This window comes from Passer montanus, unplaced genomic scaffold (assembly GCF_014805655.1).
Source record: "Passer montanus isolate IOZ18808 unplaced genomic scaffold, ASM1480565v1 scaffold81, whole genome shotgun sequence".
In the NCBI taxonomy this organism is placed as follows: Eukaryota; Metazoa; Chordata; class Aves; order Passeriformes; family Passeridae; genus Passer; species Passer montanus.
The window spans coordinates 2,987,323-3,005,651 of record NW_024373368.1 but is presented as its reverse complement, the minus strand read 5'-3'; the positions used below and the strand labels follow the sequence as shown (position 1 = coordinate 3,005,651).

The following is an 18,329-nucleotide window of genomic DNA, read 5'->3' as shown; positions in this document are numbered from 1 at the left end:
CTGGTTGCTGCATCACGAGCTCGTGGCTGGTGCATCAGGAGCAGCCCATCCTCATTGGCCCTGGCAGTTGTGGCAGTGTCACTCAGCAACCAGTATTATACAGTTCAACATCACAAACTGTTCTCACCCAAAAATCAAGTTCCCTGGAGGGACACATCATGTTTCCCTGTCCCTCTGCATCACCCACCAAGTGCACACAGATCCTTGGGCAAAAACAACCCCATGGATAGCTTTGCCTTTGCTTGAGGCAGGACTAACCCAAACTGTCTTTGCTAACACATTTTCTATATGCACCATGGGCACTTCATCCTCTTCTACAGCACATGGAAGTTTTGATTGGGCAGGGCCAGCTTGACTGGTAGAGCCTCGGGTGTTAACTAACCAGGTGGCCTTTGCTAAATGCAGATCCCAATGTTTGAAGGTTTCCCCAGGCATTGCTGTCTGTGAATTTTAAGGGGGCATTGTACCATCCAGTTTTCCAGAGGCTGTTGCATGTACTCAGCACTGGTTAGGCCACACCTTGAGTGTTGTGTCCAATTCTGGGTCCCCCAGTACAGGCAGGACGTTGAGATGCTCGGATGCATCCAGAGAAGGGCAAATCCAGAGAAGGGCAACAGGGCTGCTGAAGGGTAAAAAAACCAGCCCTGCGAGGAGAGGCTGAGTGAACTGGTGTTGTCTAACCTGGAGAGGAGGAGGCTCAGGGGAGATCTCATCACTCCCTACAACTCCCTGACAGGAGGGTGCAGCCAGGTGGGGTTGGTCTCTCCTTCCAGGATACCACTGACAAAGGACACAGTCTTAAGCTTCACCAGGGGAAGTTTAGGCTGGACATTGGGAAAAAATTCTTCACAGAAACAGTGATTGGACATTGGAATGAGCTACCCAGGAAGGTGGCAGAGCCACCATCCCTGGATGTGTTTAAAAAAAGACTGGATTTGGCCCTTAGTGCCATGGTGTAGGTGGTGTTAGGTCATAGGTTGGACTTGATGATCTCAAATACCTTTTCTGATCTAGTTAATTCTCTGATTCTGTGATAAGGTATCCTTGCAAGCGGGCCCCCAGCCAGGTAATAATCAGCATAGACTCCATGTATTTCAGAAGGCTGAATAATAATCTTCATTTGGAAACCCACTGCTCTTTTATAGACAGTTACAATACGGATGTACCTCATTGGTCCTCCAATCCAAACACCTTCACCATTGGCTGATTAAGAAACCACCCTTTGGTAAACAAATCTCCATAACACATTCCACATGTTCATAATAGCAGGTGCAGCAAGTTAAAAATTGTTTCTCATTCTTTTCTCTGACCTTCTCCCAGACTTTCCCAGCATGGTGCCTGGGAAATTATCCGTTTCTCTCTGTGGCCAGAGAGCTGCTGCCACAATAGGGAGTGTGATACACCCACTCAATCCATGCTTTCTGGCCCAGGTGTCAATGAGGCTGTTTTTAAAATGAGTCCCATTTCCCAACCCAATTCTTTCAGTGTGCCCTGTTGTCACAAGAGCTGCTTTTCAAGGCACAGGATGTAGTGTGAGGCACAGGGTAGGTCTTCAAGCATCCAGTGGTGCCTTCAATACCACTGTGGGCACGTAGTGCTTGCCTTGGCAGGTTTCAGGCAGTGTGATGCAATCAATCTGGCAGGTTCCCCTACTTATATTTAGACCACTGCCCCCCACAGGGGCTTTACCCACTTGGCCTGCTTTTATCTCAGCTCATGTTTCACAGCCATGGATAACCTGGCAGATGGTGACCATGGTCAAGTCCACACCTCCATCACGAAATCATCTGTTTGTTCCATCTCTTCCTTGATGACCTGAGGTGTCAGGTGTCACCAAGCTAGAAATAATTCACCCTTACGTTGCCAGGCCAGATCTGCCAGAAACACTTTACCCTTGGCAGCCCAATCCACCTGCCCATTGTTGTGCTACTCTTCAGCAGCCTGACCTTCATGTATGTCTGTATCTAAAATGACAGGTTTTTACAGCTGTCTCCTCTACCTGGGCAGTAATGTCTTGTCACACTTCAGCAGCCCAGATGGGTTTCCCTCTGTACTGCCAACTGGTCATTTGCCATTGGTCCAGGCACCCCCAGAGCATTTGCTGCCATCCATGTGTCAGTGCAGAGGTAGAGCACTGGCCATTTCTCTTGCTCAGCAGTATCTAGAGGCAGCTGGACAGCTTTCAGCTCTGCAACCTGACTTGATCCACCCTGTCCCTTGACAGCTCCTGTGACTCACCACGTAGGACTCCATATGGCAGCTTTCCATTTTCACTGAATCCCTACAATATGACAAGAAGTGTCAGTGAAGAGAGTGGATTGCTTTTCATTTTCTGGTATCTGGTTGTATGGTGGGGCTTCCTCAGCACATGTCACCTTCTATTCAATGATGATGATGACAATAGTCCAAAATTTTCACTGTCAGGCCAGTTCATGATGACTCCCAGGATCCCAGAGCAATTGGGATTTCCTGTTCAAGCTCTCTGTATGATCAGTGCTATCCACATAGTCCATGGAGCATCAGTGTGTGCTGCTGAGCCTTTCCCTTTGAACATCCAGCCCAGCACTGGTAGCTGGGTGCCAAAAGAAGCTCTGCTTTGGTGCCAATCACTTCTGAAGCAGCTCAAACCCCTTCATGAGCAGGCAGTATCTCTTTTTCAGCTGGGCTGTAGGTGGCCTCAGAATTCCCAATCCCCAGGAGTTGCTCTCGAGTCTCTCCAGGCACCTTCTGCCAGAGGCTCCAGGAAGGACCATTCTCCCCAGCTGTGGTGTAGAGAACATTCTTTGCATCCTGTCCTGTCCTGACTGGCCCAAGGGCTACTGCCTCAACAATCTCCTGTTTAATTTGTTCAAAAATTTGTTGTTGCTCAGGACCTCACCTAAATTGTTCATCTTCCATCTCATGTGATAGAGAAGGTTTAGAATCTGCCTGTAATGTGTAATATGTATCCTCCAAACCCAACAGCACCTGAGGAAAGCCTGTTTCCTTTTTGCTGTTTGCTGAGGACAGAGATGTTTTGTTCACCATATCCATTGGAATCTGACAACATCCATTTTTCCATTTTACTCCTAAAAACTGAATTTCCCAGGCAGGTCACTTGACCTTAGTTTGCTTTATGGCAAAGCTGGCCTTCAGGAGGACTTGGATTACCTTCTCCCCTTTCTCAAAACCTTCTCCTGCTATGGTGCCCCACACATTGATGTCACCAATGTACTGCTCGTGCTGAAGTTCCAGCAGGGGTAATCCTTGTCCAGGTACTTGATAGGAAATATGTAACCTCAGTCCTGCAGCCAGGCCTCAGAGAGGGAACAGAGCTGTGGAGTTATCTCCAAATAACATCCCAAAACAAAGAGCAGCAGCTTTCCATCCCTCCCACTGCAGTGCATGGGCATCATGATGCAGGACAGTGCATCTCCTCAGCCCTCAGCACTCATGTCCCTGTATTTGGACCCCTCCACTGCCATCAGGGAGGCAGCCTGAAGATGTTGGTCCTTGATTTAATGCTGACCTGGTGCCTCGAGCAGCCTGCTCACACTGTGCTGTGCCTTGGTAGGGCTGGGGATAAAGCCAGAGCTGCAGCAGAAATGGCATCCCTGGCATTCTCACTGCTTAATTAGCACTCACTTCTCTCCTAGGTGAGGCCTTGGGGATCAAATACCCTGTGCAAGTGCCATACAAGCGCATTAAGAGCAACCCAGGGTCGGTGATCATAGAGGGACTGCCTCCTGGGATCCCCTTCAGGAAGCCCTGCACCTTTGGCTCCCAGAACCTGGAGAGGATACTGGCTGTTGCTGATAAAATCAAGTTCACTGTGACAAGGTATGTGGTGAGAGGTGTCAGCCATCCTGTGGAGCCAGAGAGGGGGGAGCCCAGCTAAAGGCACTCCCTGCTCTGCAGCCCCATTGGGGCAGGTCTGGAAGTGCCTCCACTCCCCCAAGACAGCAATTAAGGTGGCAGCTAATGGTTCATCAGAAAGGAGGGGACCATAACACAGACACTCCTGCTTTCTTCCCATCCACTGCCTGAGGAAATGATGGGGAGGGCAGTGGCAGGAGAAAAAGGTGCTTGCTGTGAGTGATCTCCAGGCAGAGAAATCCCAGCCCCTTTTTTAGAGGCTTGAGACAGATTATTGCTGATGCAGGGTGAGACAGATTATTGCTGATGCAGGCCAGTGCTCAGAGCCCTGCTGTGCTTTAGCACCCTCTGCTCATGACAGGGTCCTCTGCTGCCCCAAGCAGGGACCTGATCCCCACAGAGCTCCTGTTGGTCCCACATGAGTTGTGTGCAGGACAGGCTGATCCCCAGCTTTCCATGGGTTATGGGAGGGTGTTCAGTCCAGGCATGCTTTGCTTCCTGGTACCATTTCATTTGAAATCTCCTTTTTTCCTTATTTTTCACAGGCCTTTCCAAGGACTCATCCCCAAACCCGGTAAGAGATGATACCTTTTTGCCTTTTTGCCTAAGCAATGCATTGGTTTAGTGGTGGTCAGGGAGTTGTAAACTGTGGATGGCAAGCAATAATTTTATCAGCTGGAGGAAGACTGTTCTACTTCACTTTCCTGGGCTTCCCACTCTGGTTCTGTTGCTGTTTGGTGCATTTACTGCCTGAGATATTTGGCCTCAGCGTCACCCATCAGTACTGCTGCTGTTGCCTTGAAATGATGGCATTTTTCAAGAGGTAATCTAGGGCAGGGATCTGTTTTCTGTATTTGAGAAAGCACCCACTTTCTTAAGTGTTTTCTTAAAATAAATCTGTGTTGTAATGAGCAGGTGGGTTGGGTGGAGAGGGAAGGTTGTGGTAAGGGGTGGTTAACCACAAGGGTCCATGCTGGGCTGCAGCAGCATGGCAAGGAAGGAGGAAGGTCCACTCCAGCTTGTGAACATTGCACAGGCAGAAATACCAGGGAAGACATGGCAGAGGAGAGGACAGGGTGTCCAGGGTGCACTCCATACACAGCTGCTCAAATCTTCATCCCAGAGCCATGTCCTTCACTGTCAGTCCCTGCAGTAGCTGTCTCTCATTTCTTGGCTGCTCAGAAAAGAGAGTTGCTGTCAGAAATGTGGGTAAAAACCTGTCTTGATTTTAAATGTCTGTAATTACAACTGTTGGAAGAGCACAGATGGGTGCAAAGAACCTTGTCATCTTTATTCATGGCTTCCCATTTCCTTGGCCAGCCTCCATGGCAATGGCACAATTTAGGAAAGACAAATATGACAGACAGGAAAACATTTATATGCCCTTAATGGGAATAGCAGGAAGGTGTTAGAACTCTAGCAAAAGGTGAGCTGTCAGTAAAATTCAGGCATGGTCCATGTGTTCATTTCTAGGAAGATTCAGGCATGGTCCATGTGCTCCCTTCTAGGAAGATTCAGGCATGGTCCATGTGTTCCCTTCTAGGAAAATTCAGGCATGGTCCCTGTGTTCCCTTCTAGGAGAATTCAGGCATGGTCCATGTGTTCCCTTCTGTGTCCCTGTGTAGGGCCTAGCCAGTGACAGGGAGGTCCCCCAAGACCTCTGTAGAACTTGGCCTTAAATTTGTATCTTCTGCAGCAATGTGCCAGTTCACATCAGCTGGACCTAAAATGAGCCCTCACTGAAGCACAAGTTTTGCACAGCTCTAGTTTTCCACAGAATTCCAGGGCTGTGTATACACTCCTCCAGCCCCCTCTTGCCTTTCAATTCCCCCAGTCTAAACAGTATAATTCTGTTAAGAGATGTTGATCTGACACAAATCACACCATTAACATGGAGCACATCAGAAGGCAAATACTTCAGGCTGCTAGCTGGCTGGGACACACAGCCTGAGAAAAAGAGATGTAGAGGAAATTGATTTTCTTTTCAATGCACACCATTTTTCCCTCCTTCTCCAGCTGAAGGCTCCCCAGCCTTCCAGCACAAACCCAAAGACACATTTTATGTGTATTTCAGTACCCCAGTGGGCTCAGCAGCATCCCTGCCAGGCTGGGTGCTTCACTCCCTCTCCTCCCACTGAGGTTTTAAATAAGAGCAGATACAGGTGAGGGTTTTTGCTTACTTGACATCTCAATTTGTTACAGACAATTTCCCGTATTTGCCAAGTCTTCAGAGGCAGTTTCAGGACTCATAAGCATTTTCTAGTAGTCAGATTGCCACTGGAATGTCTCTTCCAGAAAAGAGCTGATTGTATTTTGCCCCTCCCTAATCCCCTGTGGCAGCAATTAACCCATTGTTTTCTTTTCCACCCCACTACACCCAAGTGGTTGGTGGCAGTACAGTGATGCAGTCACTGCCTTGGCTTTGATTGCTTTTCATCTGCCTTAACAAAATTAATGACTTCCAACGAGCCATAGGTCACTAAAAATTTAAATTAAAGAGACTTCAATATTATGTAGTGAAGCCCTGTCATTTAAAATGAAGAGCAGCAGCATGCTTGGCATTAAAATAAAGTCAGTGAAAATCACTTTTAATTCACAGAGGAGGGTTAAAATGAAAGCAATAGTTACTCCCAAGTATGGCATTGCAGAGGTCTCAAAAAGCAGGAAGGCTCAGGAGGTAGCATTATAAATGTGATGGAAGCTAATGGGTTTTGTGGATCATTTTGGCTAAAAAATTACATGAAGTGTACATGTGTTTAGGAAAAAGGGAAATATAACGTATTTTATAATAAAATCACTTTGGAGTGATTTTAGTTGCCTTTAGGTTAAACCTGTAACCTTTTAGGTTGAACCTTTATGGGGTTTAATATGTTTTAAAGCTGTGCACCTCCTGCATTGCTGTGCTGCAAAACCAGGACAATTGCAGAGCCTTCCTGGTAACTGCAGGGCCACAGATCTCTTTCTTTTGGGAACACCCATTTTTTAAATGTAACAGAAACAGGTAAAAGGATTTCAATATAATCTAAGCACCTCATGTGCCTTTTTCTCAAGATAATCTGTCATTTGTATGTTGAGATGGTGTTTTTCCTTGAATGGGAGATGGGGGAGTTGCTAGTGCAGAACAGCTGGGGGCTGTGTGCCTGCAGGGATGCTGTTTGCAGGAGGAGGTGGATTTTGCAGGGAATGAGGCTTTTGGAAAAAAAACCCTTCAGCAGTGCAGGTTTGCAGCCTCTCAAAGATGGGACAAGGGCCCTCAGGCCACCAGTGCCAGCCCTTCACCTGCATGGCTTCAGCCCAGCAGCACAACCCTCCTGGCATCCAGAAGTTTTCCTTTTGATTTCCAGTGCCTCTTCTCCACACTGCTGGTCGCTGCTCTGCAAAAGAGACTTTCAAAACCCCTTTTTGAAAGCAGCATGATCTTTCAGCATTAAACAGGAGTGAGTGAGCAGGGGTGAAGCTCTAGTGCTTTAAACACTCATCCTTTTGTTTTTTTCTTTCCTGAGGAACAGATACAAAACTGGCTTAATATGAGCCTTTGAAAAATACTATCAAGCATAAGCGATCTAGCACACACACACACACATACACACACCAAAAAAATCTTTCTGTATGTTAATTTTTATGTGCTTTGATTGAAAATGTAGACCAGCTCCATCTGTCCTATTCCCCAAGCTCCCTACCATCATGATAGATTATTTTCCATACTCCAATTAATAAAGTAGGGCAGGCAGTGTTATTTAATTAAAAACCCCACACAGTCAGGCATCCTTTATATATATATATATATATTTATTTCTTTTTTTAATCACAAGAGCACAATCCTCCTCAAGACTTTGATGAGATGTGCCTCGCATTGGAAACTCCTAGCAAGAAAAATAGAAAAGAGGAAAGCTGTGATGAGGGCTGAGCACATCTTGCTCCATCACCAGGTTGCTTTTCAAAGTCCATATCCATATCCATCTCCCTTCACCCTCAACCCTTTTTTAACCCACCAGCCAGGTTATTTTTCAGTGTTCAACTGGTCACTGTTTCTAGTCTAAGGTGAAAATTCAGGCAGGTTGAGTATATATGTGTGTGTGTGTGTGTGTGGGTGTGGGTGTGTGTGTATAAATATATATTTTTTTTATATACGGATAATTATGAGGATTAAAATAAATTAAAAGTGAAGCAGGTGTGAATAGCTGTGGAGCTTCAAAGCCTGTTTATAAGCATGTTTATGATTCCAATCACCTTTTTCTTTCCCTAGCTTTGGTCTCCTTTTCCCATTTTCCTCTGTGTGTGGCATCCTCGCTCTCAAGAGGGCAGCACCATCACCCAGCTCATCCAAGCCCTTGTGTCCACTCTGCTCTTTCCTTCCTCCTGCTCTCCACCACCCTCATATCTTGTGTCCTTCAGAGCCCCCAGCCCCCTCATTTCTCAGGGTTCTTATCAAACAGTGAGATGGGTGCCATTCCATCCTGGCACGTTGGGATGCACTCCTTACCAGGCAGGACAGTTTGCCTGAACGTGGTGGGATGCTTCCTGTGGTTCAGGGCTGAATGCCACATTTCAGTTAGCAGGACAAGAAATTTGAATTACCTCTTAAGGTAATTTCATAACAGCACCTTGAAATGCTGCAAAAGCCTTTGAGTTTCTGCCAACCAAAGGAAATGCCATGCTGCCTTTTCTCAACCAGTTCTGAGCCATACTGAAAAGATCCTGCCATATGTTGCTCTCCCTTGCTGCCTGCAGTCTGCCTGTGCTCCTGCCTGCACTCCTCCTTGACAGAAGCCATGTCAGGACCTTGCTCCCTCTTGGCTTGGACTCCAGCTTGACTTTCCCAGCCCCAGCATGGCCCATCTGCATCTCCTCCCCTCTGCGAAAGCATTTAGTGCAGTGGGTGCTGCCCACAGGGTGTCACCAGAGATTTAGGGGACCAGGCTGCAGAGATCATCTCTGACTTTGGGGCAGGATCCTGCAGCATGGCAGTGAGAGGCACTGCTGCAGCTACTTATGGCAGCATTTCTCTTCCTGCAGCTCAGGGGTGAAGAGCCCCAGCTCATGTGGCTCTGCACCCAAATCTCAGTGCCTGCAGCTGCCCTGGGCACAAGCACATATTTTTTTCTGTTCCTGTGAGCTGCTGAACTGAAGGGCTCTCCTCCCCCCTGCAGGGCTCCAGCAGAGCTCTGTGCTGCAGTGGCTGCTTTCCTGAGCCTGCTTGAAATTGGGAACACGTATTCTGAGCTGGGTATTTGGAGCTACTTCAGATTGCTTATACCTCTGCTCAGGAGAGTTGGACGCTCCTGCTGTCTCACAAGTCCTTCCCCTTGTGTTTGCTGGTGTCAGCTCACTGCAGTTTGGCATCAAGAGCCTCCCCTCTGAGCCCCTTCCTTGCCCTGCTGCAGCCCTGACCTCCCCACCAGCTCTCCCTGTGGCTGTGACTTCAGCAGGATGAGCCACTTCATTCTTCCTTTTGCCCATCATGCAAATCCAGGCCACAGTCCCATGCCTGGCTGTTTTTCCAGAGGAAGTTAATTTCTTTTATGTCACTGATCACTTTGGAGTCAGTGGCAAGCACCAGCCTCTCCTTAGGGATTCCTTTTTCTCCCATTTCTCCTATTGATGCAGAACTGTCATGTTCTCCCTGTTTGCTTTTCATCTGCTTTAACCTGAGATTTTTTTTTTCTCCTCTGGCACTGGAACAGCTGTGCCACACAGCTGCTGCTGCTCTGGCACATGCCATAAATGCTGTCATTTGGCCATGCATCCTTATGCACATGTGGACCTCGAGCTGCTCAGGAGAGCCAAAGGGATGCTTGCAGGCTTAAGCACATTCCAGCAAAGCAGGTCCTGGTACGAGGTGGAGAGCCCAGCTCACCAGTCAATAACTTGCCAGGCAGTTATTAGCTACCAAAATGTCTCTGTGCCAAGGGGCCAGAGGAATTTTAATCCCGGGTTTTGCTTTTGTTTGTGACCAAGAAACCGAGCTGCAGCACTCATGGATCTCTTTTTCTTTCTCTTTTGTTTTTTTTGTCTTCCATTAACTGTTGCTGTAGCCCCTAGACGGATAACATCTTTGGAAAAAGCCTATGCTGCTCTGAATGGTACGTAGCTCAGTTGGTGCATCGTAGATGGTAGCAGACAAGAAGTGCACTTGTGTTTTAATATGGGAATGAAAATGGCTAAACCCCCCCAAATTTCAGGTATTGTTTTTCCCTTGCTGCTGTTTCCCTGTGGTATCCAGAACTGAATGATACAGTGTTTTATTGTTGTTTTTAATCCTTTCTGCATTTCTAAGCACTGTTGCTGTAGTCCCTGAGCATCGATGTCATCACTGCAGCCAAATGAGCCTGCCACGTCCTTCTCATCTTCATCCATGTGTCCCAGCAATTAATTTGTTACAAATCCACTTGCCATTCATAAGGAGAGCTTCCATGGGTTTGGGCTGGGGTTTGCTTTGCTTTGCTTTAACACATCCTCTGGGTCAGGGTTGGTGAGTAGCCATGAAGGCTCCAGGGATGTAAGAGTGATGTACAGGAGTAAGGAAGAGCTGGCCTGCCCGTGCCTGTGGCAGGGCAAGGCACAGCTACAGCAGATCCAGCCTCAGTGCCACCAGCTGGAATGTTGGCTGGGTCTGGGTGTTAATTGCTGCTGCCACAAGTTTATAGCTCTGCTTTGAAAACATGCATATGCTAAGCTAATTCAGACTGCATTTAAACCTGAGTTACTGCAGAATAGCCTCAGTGAAGTCAGCACATTTATTCTGGATTTATACAGGGGTGTAACTGAATTGCAGCCATGGAAGCTGGAAGGGGAAAGATTCCTCTTGGGATTCAGGGCCAGATCCCAGGCTGCTGTAGGGAGCCTGCCCAGCCTCAGCCAGCTGAGTACCTCTCTGATGAGTCTGGGATTGCCTGCAGAAGGGATCTGAGCTGTATTTTCAGTGAGATGTGTTGGGCAGTGACAGTTTTCCTGATGAAACAGGCTTCAGGACAAGTCTTTGGGTAAGAGGAGGTTGTTACTCCATGAGCAGAGGCTGAGCAGAGGACAGGCATCCCCCTGAGCAGCCTTGGAGGGTACAGGTGGGGGCATGGGAAGGAAGAAGGCTCCATTGGGTACCCTGCCCAGCTATGCTGTGGCTTCACCACTGAGATCAAGGTTCTGCACATGACATCATGAACACAGAACCATTATTTATCCATGAGATACCTTGGATTTGGTTTTGTGGGGTTTTTTTGAGTCATTAGAAGAATAAGCAGTGGTTTGGATTCTATTGCCCAACAGCAGACATCTAAACCTCAGTTTTTATAATTACTAAAAGTAGCTTGGTGTCTCTCAAAGAAATGTTAAGCTCTGTAACAAGACCTATAGAAAAAAAGTAAGTGGTACTTTAAAAATGTGACCACTTGTATGTAAATGCCTGTGGAGTGCAGTGGTGCTGACTTCAGGCAAGCAGAATTGGGGGAAAAAATCAACTAGCTACTAGTTAAATTAAAAAATAAAAAAAAAAAAAAGATAACACAGACCTGAAGCCAGCAGCATGGATAAACCTGCATTATGGGAAGGACTCAGAACATTTCAGAAACACTGCTGACTTCCTTGATTTACTTCTTCCTTCAGTTTACTCCCTGAGTTGATTAATTCCCAAACCCAAATGGGTAAAGTCAGAGGCAGATGGAGGTCCCTCTTGCCTGGGCACAGAGGGGTAAGTCCCTGGGAAGCAGTGCCACTGGCCAGAGGCTCCTCTTTGGCTTCACTGTTATGCATGCTCAGTTCCAGGATTCCATTTGTTTTTGTCCTTGAATGGGAATTTGGGAGTAGTGCCCACCTCAAGGTGAAAAAAACAAGATCCCTTGGGATCTTTTTTCTTGCACTTGGGTCACTTGGGGCATGAGCAGAAAGGAAAGACCTGCTGCATTTTTCAGTCCCAGAGAATTAAATGAGTGAGAACACTGAATTTTGGTGTGTCTTTGTCTGCTACCATCTACACATCCATACGGGTGTGTACATACAGTCCATACACAGCCCAGAAACTGAGCAGTGATGACAAGGAAGTCACAGAGGGAGCCCACAGGGCTGTCCCCTCTGGTCCTCCATGGCCTCCAGAGTGGCACTGCAAGGCATCACTTAGAAAACTTCATTTACTGTATTTATGTTTTAATCCATGCCATTCAAGCTGCTTTGCTGCCATTTCCAGATTTGAAGCACAACTGGCCCCTGAGCTCTCTTTGCAGAAAGTTCTTGGGTTGCTTTTGTTTTGTTATTGTGGTTTTTTTGGTCTTTTTTGGTTTTGGTTTTTGGGGGATTTTTTTTTGTGTGTGTATGTGATATCCAGGCAAAGCAATTGTTTTCCAGGTGGAGAAGAGGCTTTTTTGAGGCTGTACCCTGCAGTAGCAGAGTGCAGAAGTTTGAGGATGCCAGCACCCACAGCAGCAGAATGGCTGAGATGTGGGTTGGGATCTTTCTGCCTGGATTGCTGAGCACTGAAATCAGTCCCATGCAGAGGGCAGGGACTTGCAGTGGATTTTCACCTTGCATTTAAAACTAAACTTCCAGCCATGCGTTTGCTTGAAACCAAAACAAAAACCATATGATTGCTCAAAATAATAAAAAATCATAATCATGTTATTGCACAAAATGAAACTGAATAGCTGCAGAGGATGCCTTGATCCCTCATGCCAAAGTTTGCAGGGATCAAATGATGCTCTAAAAGCCCACTATGAATAGCTCTTGTGAGAGCCACCTGAAGCACTGCTGAGGCCTCCAGCACAAGAAAGACCTGAACCTGTTGGAATGAGTCCAGAGGAGGCTGCAAACTCACCCAAGAGCTGCAGCACTCCTGCTCTGGAGCCAGGCTGGGGCAGCTGGAAGTGTTCACCTGAAGAAGAAAAGGCTCTAGGCAGACCTTGGAGCCCCTTCCAGGGCCTAAAGAGGCTCCAGGAGAGCTGGAAAGGGGCTTTGAACAAAGGCCTGAACAATGTCTTCTGGCAGCCTCTGCCCCCTGAGCTGCCTGGTGCTGAGGGCTGGCTTCAAACCTCTTGGCTTAAAGCATTAACAGAAATGCTGTGATTAAATGTTCTTTGAGACACCTGAGGATGCCAATACTGAAGATGGGATTTGGGCAGCACCTCCCAGCACCTCTTTCTACCCTTTTGAGCCACCCTCCACCATCACCTGAGCCAGCAGCAGCAGCATGAGCCCCCAGCACTTGCACAGGGCACTCAGCACTGTGTCTGCAAGGCACACCTTATGTGTCTGGCCATGGCAGGAACTTGGGACTGGATGGTCTTGGAAGGCCCTTTTTAACCCAAACCATTCAGTGGTTCCATTTTTACCCAGGGGCTTGCCAGCCTGGGTGACAGTGCCTGCCTTGGGTGCAGTGAGGATCCTCTTTGGGAGGAAAGAAGGTGGGGAGCCCACCCCACTGAAGTCCTGCACTGCCTTGGGTGCAGTGAGGAACCTTTTTTTGGGAGGAGAGAAGGTTGGGAGCCCACCCCACTGAGGTCCTGCTGGTCCTCCCTTGCTGGGAGCTGCAGGGGTGACCACAGCAAGAGGCAGATAAGTGTGTTCACTTGGTACTTTATACCTCTGGGGAAAAAAAGGCATGAAAGGGACAAGTTAGGGTTAGGGTCATTTGACTCTAGGTCACAGGTTAAGGTCATGACCCCAGTCATTTGTCGTGGAGCCTCCTGAGGATGCTAAATAGCTGAGTGTAAAAATCTACTGACTTAGGCACATTGTTTGACATGAGAGAATGGAAGAGAAACTGTTCAGCACAATGAGGATAATTAAGAAAGCTAGGAAAGCCAAGCTGATTATATGGCATATTATAAAATAATACTTCACTTAGGAGCTTAGCCAAAACAGTGCTCTCTCATTCCTTGATGTCACCTGTGGGAGCATTCATGGCACTGAGGGCTTGAGTCTTCATTGCTTTGCATTTTTTCTAGTCATTTACAGCCCTGCAAAGTAGATATAAAATGCTTTTAGCTGTGGCAGCACATGGCAAATGGAGATCTGGCAGCATTTTAGAGTGCTTTGCACAGCTCTGAGAGGTGTCACGCAGTGCAAGCACAGAGCAGCCCCTCTGAGGTGTCCCCAGGCCATGCTGGGGCAGAGGGACAGGACACTGTCCTGCATTATGGCAGTGAGATTGGTTTTCCAGGGGCTCAGAAGGAAACGAGTTAAGTTCACCCCTGTTCTTTCTTGCTTTTGCAGATGAGGATGATGCCAACAGGCTTGGAGAGAAGGTGATTCTGCGGGAGCAAGTGAAAGAGCTTTTCAATGAAAAATACGGTGAGTCTCTGCTTGCACACGTCACAGGGTGAGGCTGGTTCTGCTGAGAGCAGCCACAGTTAAAATTATTGCCACAAAGGCCTCTATTTATAGCCCAAGCCCATGGCAGCTGCTGCAGCACAGATATTGTCCTGCTGCTCCGTGTTACAGCCTGCCCCCAGGGGCATCCCCGTGCCTCACTCCTGGCACATGGGACCGTTACCTTCTTGTTGACAGCTCATCCTTGGAGAGGGGAAGGGGTATGGCAAAATGCAGCACAGTAGCAGGATTTGTTCAGTCTGATGTCAGCCTTTGATGGGACAAACTCTCTGGGAGGAAAGCCAGAAATGTGGCTGTGCAGACACTAACAGCTTCAGGTTTTGGAGCTGCAGAAGTGTAAGGGGGACCAGGCTCTTACAGTCAGAGGCAGCACAGGAGTGAGGGATGTCCTCTGCTCCCCAGAGAACAGGAAATGAAAGGGTACCAAGAGAGGTGAGCAGCAGGTTTACTTGTACAGAAGGAAGGGCTTTTAATGCAGCAAGGAATTAAATTGAGGTGTATCACTGCCATAGGATGTTGTGGAGGCCAGAGAGATAAATTGATTCAAAAAATGGGCAGGAGTGATGTGATGTGATGTGATGTGATGTGATGTGATGTGATGACAAGGATGGCTTTGGTCTCCACCCCAGTGACCTCCAGACCTGCTGATGTGCAGAGGCAAGAGGAAATGGGCAAATCTCTTCCATTTCCCGGGCTGTCTTGCATGCTGCTGCTGCTGGTCCAGCCATGGGCTTGGGCAAGTGTGGCAGTCTGTGTGTGTGTGTGTTCTGAACTCACCTGAGCCTTCTGGCAGAATTCTAAATGGAGACTAACAGAGCAGACAATAAACTGGGCAGGTACCTGTAACATGGCTGGGTAGGATGTGACTGCAGCAAAGGTTGGGCACCCTAGCAGCCATGGCATCCTAAAGTCCCCTAGGGCTCTTGCTCCTTCAGTTGGTTGGTTCTGGAGCCCTGCAGGGTAAAGCTGTTGTGCTGTCCTCTGTTCTGCCATTACAGGAGAGGCTCTGGGCTTGAACAGGCCTGTCATGGTGCCCTACAAACTCATCAGGGACAGTCCTGACTCTGTGGAGGTTACGGGGCTGCCGGACGACATCCCTTTCAGAAATCCCAACACCTATGACATTCATCGGCTGGAGAAGATCCTGAAGGCTCGGGAGAGCATCCGAATAGTGATTATAAACCAGCTCCAGTAAGTTTTCCCAGCTCTGTGATGCGGGATGTTTCTATTTGTTAAGTGTTATCCCTGCTTCTTCAGCCATAAGCAGAGCAACTCACCCTGAGGCCACCAGAGCCACCACATTCCTGTGGAGGACCTGCTCTGTCCCTGGCATCCACTGTCCTGTGCTGCAGGGAGGTACTTGCCCATGGGTGGGCACAGTGAAGGGTTACAGGGATGATTTGTCCCCTCTTTCTTGTGCAGTTTGGGATGGTGACGCTGGGAAGGGATGTGACATGGGGGCTGGCAACTCAGAGACCCAGCTGAGCTCTTTCAGGTTGCTTCTCTCCAGGATGCACTGGGGATGCTCCAAGTGCCCTCTCCACACAAAGGGGTGTGGGAGGAGTCAGCTCAGGGTCAGGGTCTGGGCTGTGTCCCAGCACAGGGTGAAACCACTGACTCATGCCTTGTCTCTTCCACAGGCCATTTGCTGAAATCTGCACCGAGGCCAAACAAACAGGTAAGGGAAGGGCTAGCACATAACTGTGGCTTTCCTGACACTGTGGCAGAGAAAATGGATGGGAGTTGTGAGCTGGCATTTGAACCTCCCATATCCCCAGGGCAGGATGGGGAGAAGATCCTACTACAAAAAGTTAGGCTCAGCATCTGTTCCAGAGTAAACTATCCTCTTGGAGGATTCCACTTCTGGGAGCTGTGGGAAGACTGGGTTGTTTGGCTCAAACTTTCAGCATATTCTGGAGGATGTAATTATCCCTCTCCCATTAGCAATTTACTCACCATGAGCAATTTATTCCCTGGTTAAAGCCCTTAATTTGAGCCATCACTTAACAGTTGAATTTCTAAGGCAACAAGGTTTTCTGTCATCACTAGCAATGTGTTTCTCTCTCTGTCCCATCATCCCGATAAATCTCAGACAGTTTCAATCAAATGTGTCAGAATTAGCAGTCCTACAGATAACTACAATCCTGTTTTATGAAAAGAGGTGGATGAATAGAGAAGGGAGATCTGGCAAGCCAGAGCATGGCTGCAGTGTGAGCAAAGCTGACAGCTGTGTGCCACTCACGGAGGCCAAGCCTGTGTCACCCCAGTAGACCACTGCAGGGGATGCTCTGTGGAAGGCGAGGTCAGAGTGGCAAGATGAGTCCCCACGTTTAGGGACCACTCTCAGGGCTTGGACACCTCATGCCTTCCCTCTCTCCTTGCAGACAAAGACATCAGTGTTCCCAAACGGAAGCGGAAGAGGATCTCCGAAGGGAACTCGGTATCTTCCTCTTCCTCTTCTTCCTCTTCCTCTTCTTCCAATATGGAGTCTACATCATCAACAAATCAGATCTCGCTTGTGGTAAAGCCTTCCAGATATTAGGGGGGTTACTGCCTACCTATCTTTCTGCTTCAGGATGCTGCTCTGTTCTCCTCGAGCTGTCACCACCTCCCTCCACCTGACAAACACTATAAAGTATGATGTAAAATGGCACAAGCAGGTTTGGCACAGGAGGAGACACACCTGTGGGGCTGGTTTTTTCTGCAGGGTTTGTCTGGGGGAGGTCAGCAGAGCAAAGTGCCCGACACCCCCAGGGGCTCTCCTGCATTCCTGCAGTGTGCCTCGGGGTGCTCAGCTTTAGTGGGTGCTGCATATGAGACAGGCTCAAGCAAATCCCTCCACCCCCTGGGTTAAAACAGGACTGCTGGTGACATCACCTCAGCTCTGTGGTGCCCCTCAGCAGAACCTGGTGATTCCTCATGGTCCAGGCTGTGCTGGGTGTACCTCCAGCTCAGTTCTGGGAGCAATGCAGAGTTCTAGAATGCCACAAAACAGGAAAAATAGGAGATAAAGTCAGGGAGATGCATACAACTGCACTCCTTCAGGGCTTGGCTTCAGTTGTGGATGATACCAAATAAAACTCCCCAAAAATGCACAAGAGAAATAAATACTTTCAAGGGTTTTTGTCAAGTTTGCTAATGGTGTTTTGGTTTGGGGTTGGTTCTTTTCTCTTACTTGGAAAGTGGGAGCAACAGCCAGTTGTTGGAACATGTCAGAGATTTGATGTTTGCATGGTTTTGTGTTGTGTCCTAACGGAGACTTTTGCCTTCTTTTTCTCTCCCTCTCTTTCAGCAATGGCCCATGAACATGTACATGTTAGACTATGGTGGTCTAAACGTCCAGATCCCAGGACCTATTAACTATTAGACCTCAATATCAAATAAGAACCTCAAATGAAAGAAAAAATAAATAAATGTAATTTATGTAAAAAGTGTATATTCCAATATGTATCGATGCCTTTTAGTTTTTCCAATGATTTTTACACTATATTCCTGCCATCAAGGCCTTTTTAAATAAAAATAAAAAGTGTTGCCTTGCTCTTAAAAGTACTTATTTTATTGCATATCGTATTGATAAATAACATTAATAGGCAAGAAAAAGGGCAGAAGGGCACCCCTTGGACAGGCCTTGTTGGGCTTTGGCAGCTCAGTAAATCCTTAAGGCCATCAGTGCCTGAAGCCAAGGGGTCTGAAATGTTTTAATGCTTCATTTAATTTAGCTCAAAGGTGTAAAGATTTATGTACAGAGTGGTACCAAACTGCAGTGGTGACAGGAGGGAGCCAGCCCTCCCAAGCATCAGTCACCTTCACCCATGAGTTCTGTTGGCTCTGAAGCCCAAGTGCATTTGGATTAAAGGGGAAAGAGGTTTCAGGCCCCCGGAGAGGTGAGATCCCCCCAGGCCCTCCCGTGCTGAGTCTCCTGCCATCCCAGACTTGGAAAGGCACAGAAAGGTTAGATTGTGTGCAATAACTGGCATTTGAACCAGGAAAAATTTTCAGCCACTGAAGTCCTTCACAATTTATGGTTTTATGATTATCATTCTATGATTTTATGAGAGGCCATTTGGGGGAGGAAGTCCCACAAGAGAATCGTGGAATTGTTTAATTTGGGAAAGATCTGTAAGATTGAGTCCAACCATTAGCCCAGCACTGCCATGTTC

The 18,329-nt window shown here is 47.7% G+C and overlaps 1 protein-coding gene across 8 annotated transcripts in view; it reads left to right on the top strand.

The window, feature by feature from the left end:
• GTF2IRD1 (GTF2I repeat domain containing 1) overlaps nucleotides 1–17,715 on the top strand; it is a 69,302-nt gene extending 51,587 nt beyond the window's left edge. For 6 of the 8 annotated variants that reach the window (XM_039732955.1, XM_039732950.1, XM_039732952.1 and 3 more), the window contains 8 exons: nucleotides 3,636–3,819; nucleotides 4,401–4,429; nucleotides 9,891–9,938; nucleotides 14,053–14,130; nucleotides 15,168–15,360; nucleotides 15,810–15,847; nucleotides 16,554–16,690; nucleotides 17,462–17,715. In XM_039732955.1, the coding sequence (XP_039588889.1) occupies nucleotides 3,636–3,819; nucleotides 4,401–4,429; nucleotides 9,891–9,938; nucleotides 14,053–14,130; nucleotides 15,168–15,360; nucleotides 15,810–15,847; nucleotides 16,554–16,690; nucleotides 17,462–17,536 (782 nt within the window). In that variant the 3' untranslated portion in view covers nucleotides 17,537–17,715. The remainder of the gene's footprint in view (nucleotides 1–3,635; nucleotides 3,820–4,400; nucleotides 4,430–9,890; nucleotides 9,939–14,052; nucleotides 14,131–15,167; nucleotides 15,361–15,809; nucleotides 15,848–16,553; nucleotides 16,691–17,461) is intronic. The other 2 variants (XM_039732953.1, XM_039732951.1) reach the window with 2 other exon arrangements.
• Nucleotides 17,716–18,329: the final 614 nt, after the last annotated feature.